Source organism: Carlito syrichta, unplaced genomic scaffold (assembly GCF_000164805.1).
Source record: "Carlito syrichta isolate Samal-C Ts95f unplaced genomic scaffold, Tarsius_syrichta-2.0.1 Scaffold169039, whole genome shotgun sequence".
NCBI classification, from domain to species: Eukaryota; Metazoa; Chordata; class Mammalia; order Primates; family Tarsiidae; genus Carlito; species Carlito syrichta.
In genome coordinates this window covers 2,330-4,391 of record NW_007113135.1, presented here as the reverse complement: position 1 = coordinate 4,391, position 2,062 = coordinate 2,330, and the positions used below count along the sequence as shown (strand labels likewise).

Genomic DNA, 2,062 nt, shown 5'->3' with positions numbered 1-2,062 from the left:
GCTGCTGCACTCGCAGAGCGTGGGCCTCCGCTTCTCGCCCTCCAGCACCAGCCTCTCGTCCACCTCCAGCCTGACGCCCACCTTCCGGCCGGCCGCCTCCGTCCAGCAGATGGAGATCCCGCTGAAGCCAGCCTACGAGCGGGCGTGTGACGAGCTGTCGCCCGTGTCTCCCACCCAGGGAGGCTACCCCAGCGAGCCCACCCGATCCAGGACCACACCGTTCATGGGGATCATAGACAAGACCGCCCGGACCCAGCAGTACCCCCATCTCCACCAGCAGAGTCGGGCCTGGGCAGTGTCATCCGTGGACGCCGTCCTCAGTCCCACGTCCCCGGGCAGCCCGCCGTCCGCCATCAGCAACATCGCCTTCTACAACAAGACCAACAACGCCCAGAACGGCCACCTGCTGGAGGATGAGTGCTACAGCCCCCACGGGATGCTGGCCAACGGCTCTCGTGGAGACCTCTTGGAGCGAGTCAGCCAGGCCGCCTCCTACCCCGACGTGAAGGTGGCGCGGACCCTCCCCGTGGCTCAGGCATACCAGGACAACCTGTACAGGCAGCTGTCCCGAGACTCGCGGCAAGGGCAGACGTCCCCTATCAAACCAAAGAGACCGTTTGTGGAGTCTAATGTCTGAGCGGCGTGTGTGGGCGTGAGCCCGTGTGTTCCCACTGCCCTTCTTCAGGCCTGGTTTTCACATCTGAAGGAGTTTTCTGGCTTAATTTCTCATGTCGTTTCTGTGGTGTTCAGAGGTGGCAGCCCCATGCCGAGTCCTTTGCATGCAGCCGACCAGGACTCTGGCCCGCGCCGGGACTCCGGGCCTCGTCCGTGCCAGCCACCCGGGCTCCCTCTTCAGACGCAGGAGGTCTTCGAGCCGTGTGCTTCAGCCAGGGCGGTCAGACCGCTGGTCAGCTTTTCCAGGAGACAATCGCTTTCACTGATGTTCCTGTTGTGTACATGTCTTTTTCCTTTTTTAGAAAAATAAGGTGTTCTCGTTGGTTTTCTCCTCTGAACTCTGGAAGGGGCGTGGCGCCCTTTTCCTCTGTACTCTGCCGGTGTCATCCCTATAGCCCGCCCCAGTGCATCCGGGTGCCATGGTCTCTCCCCAGACCCAGCACCCTGTCGGCACTGGGTCTAGAACATTCAGGAGGGTTATTGCCAGTCTTCCCATTGGGGTGAAAGGGCCAGAAAGAAGACACGTCTGCTAAGTTGGAAGGAAACCCCAATATAGTTATTTGAAATGTCACTACCTTGATTTTTCCAAGAGTCATTTTAGGAAGATTTAGAAAACTGCCAGCCCTTTAAATATTTCAGTCAGGAAATTAGATGAGAATTGTGGGTATTTTTAAAGAATGCACTAAGAGTTATTCTCCAGATTTTTAGCCAACGATTAACGACTAAAAGCTACTGATTTTCCAGGGGTGGGAGAGGGCATAGAGAGAGAAAGAAAAAGGGAAATAACAGAGGGCAGAAAGAGAAAGAAAAAATGGTTCTGGGTTCTCAGTGAAGGGGCATAGAAACCTGTCTGGACGAAGGCTGCTGGCCGGGTCCCAGGTCATCCCGCTGGCTGGCCGGTGCGATCATCTGTGGGTCGGAGTTTCCCCTAGAGTCAAGTTTGTTCTGCTGGCCTCCTCATAAACGCAGATGGCGCCGTAAAGAAATTGACTCTTTCAGAACCAAACTGGCTTATCTTGGGATGGTAAGACTGATTCTGAGTTCCCACCCAGGCCACTGCTTTCTGGGCCAGCTGTCATCTGTTCTGTTTCCATATCTGTAGTTTCAGGGTCTGTTGTTACAGGAGTTGTTGCCTTGCTTTTTGGAGAAGTACTAAGGGGTGTGATACTTTAAGGTCAAACATAGCAAAGAGTGTGTCCGGGTGAGGAAAGGCCCCTCCCAGCCCTGTTTTCCAGTCCGGGTTGGGCTGGGATAGACAGCAGTATCCGATCGGGTCACTCCACACACCTTCCAGGCCTCGCAGCCGAGTGCTGACCTGGCCTTTGAGTGACTGAGGCCACTACTGAGTGGATGGCAAGAACACTGAAACCAAAGCCGAGCACGGGCC

At 56.0% G+C, this 2,062-nt stretch overlaps 1 protein-coding gene across 1 annotated transcript in view; it reads left to right on the top strand.

Annotated features, from left to right (window-relative positions):
• Positions 1-1,657, top strand: part of TANC2 (tetratricopeptide repeat, ankyrin repeat and coiled-coil containing 2) — a 343,337-nt gene extending 341,680 nt beyond the window's left edge. Inside the window, exon 27 of the mRNA XM_021709161.1 lies at positions 2-1,657. Coding sequence (XP_021564836.1) covers positions 2-637 — 636 coding nt within the window. The 3' untranslated portion in view covers positions 638-1,657. The remainder of the gene's footprint in view (position 1) is intronic.
• The last annotated feature ends 405 nt before the right edge of the window (positions 1,658-2,062 follow it).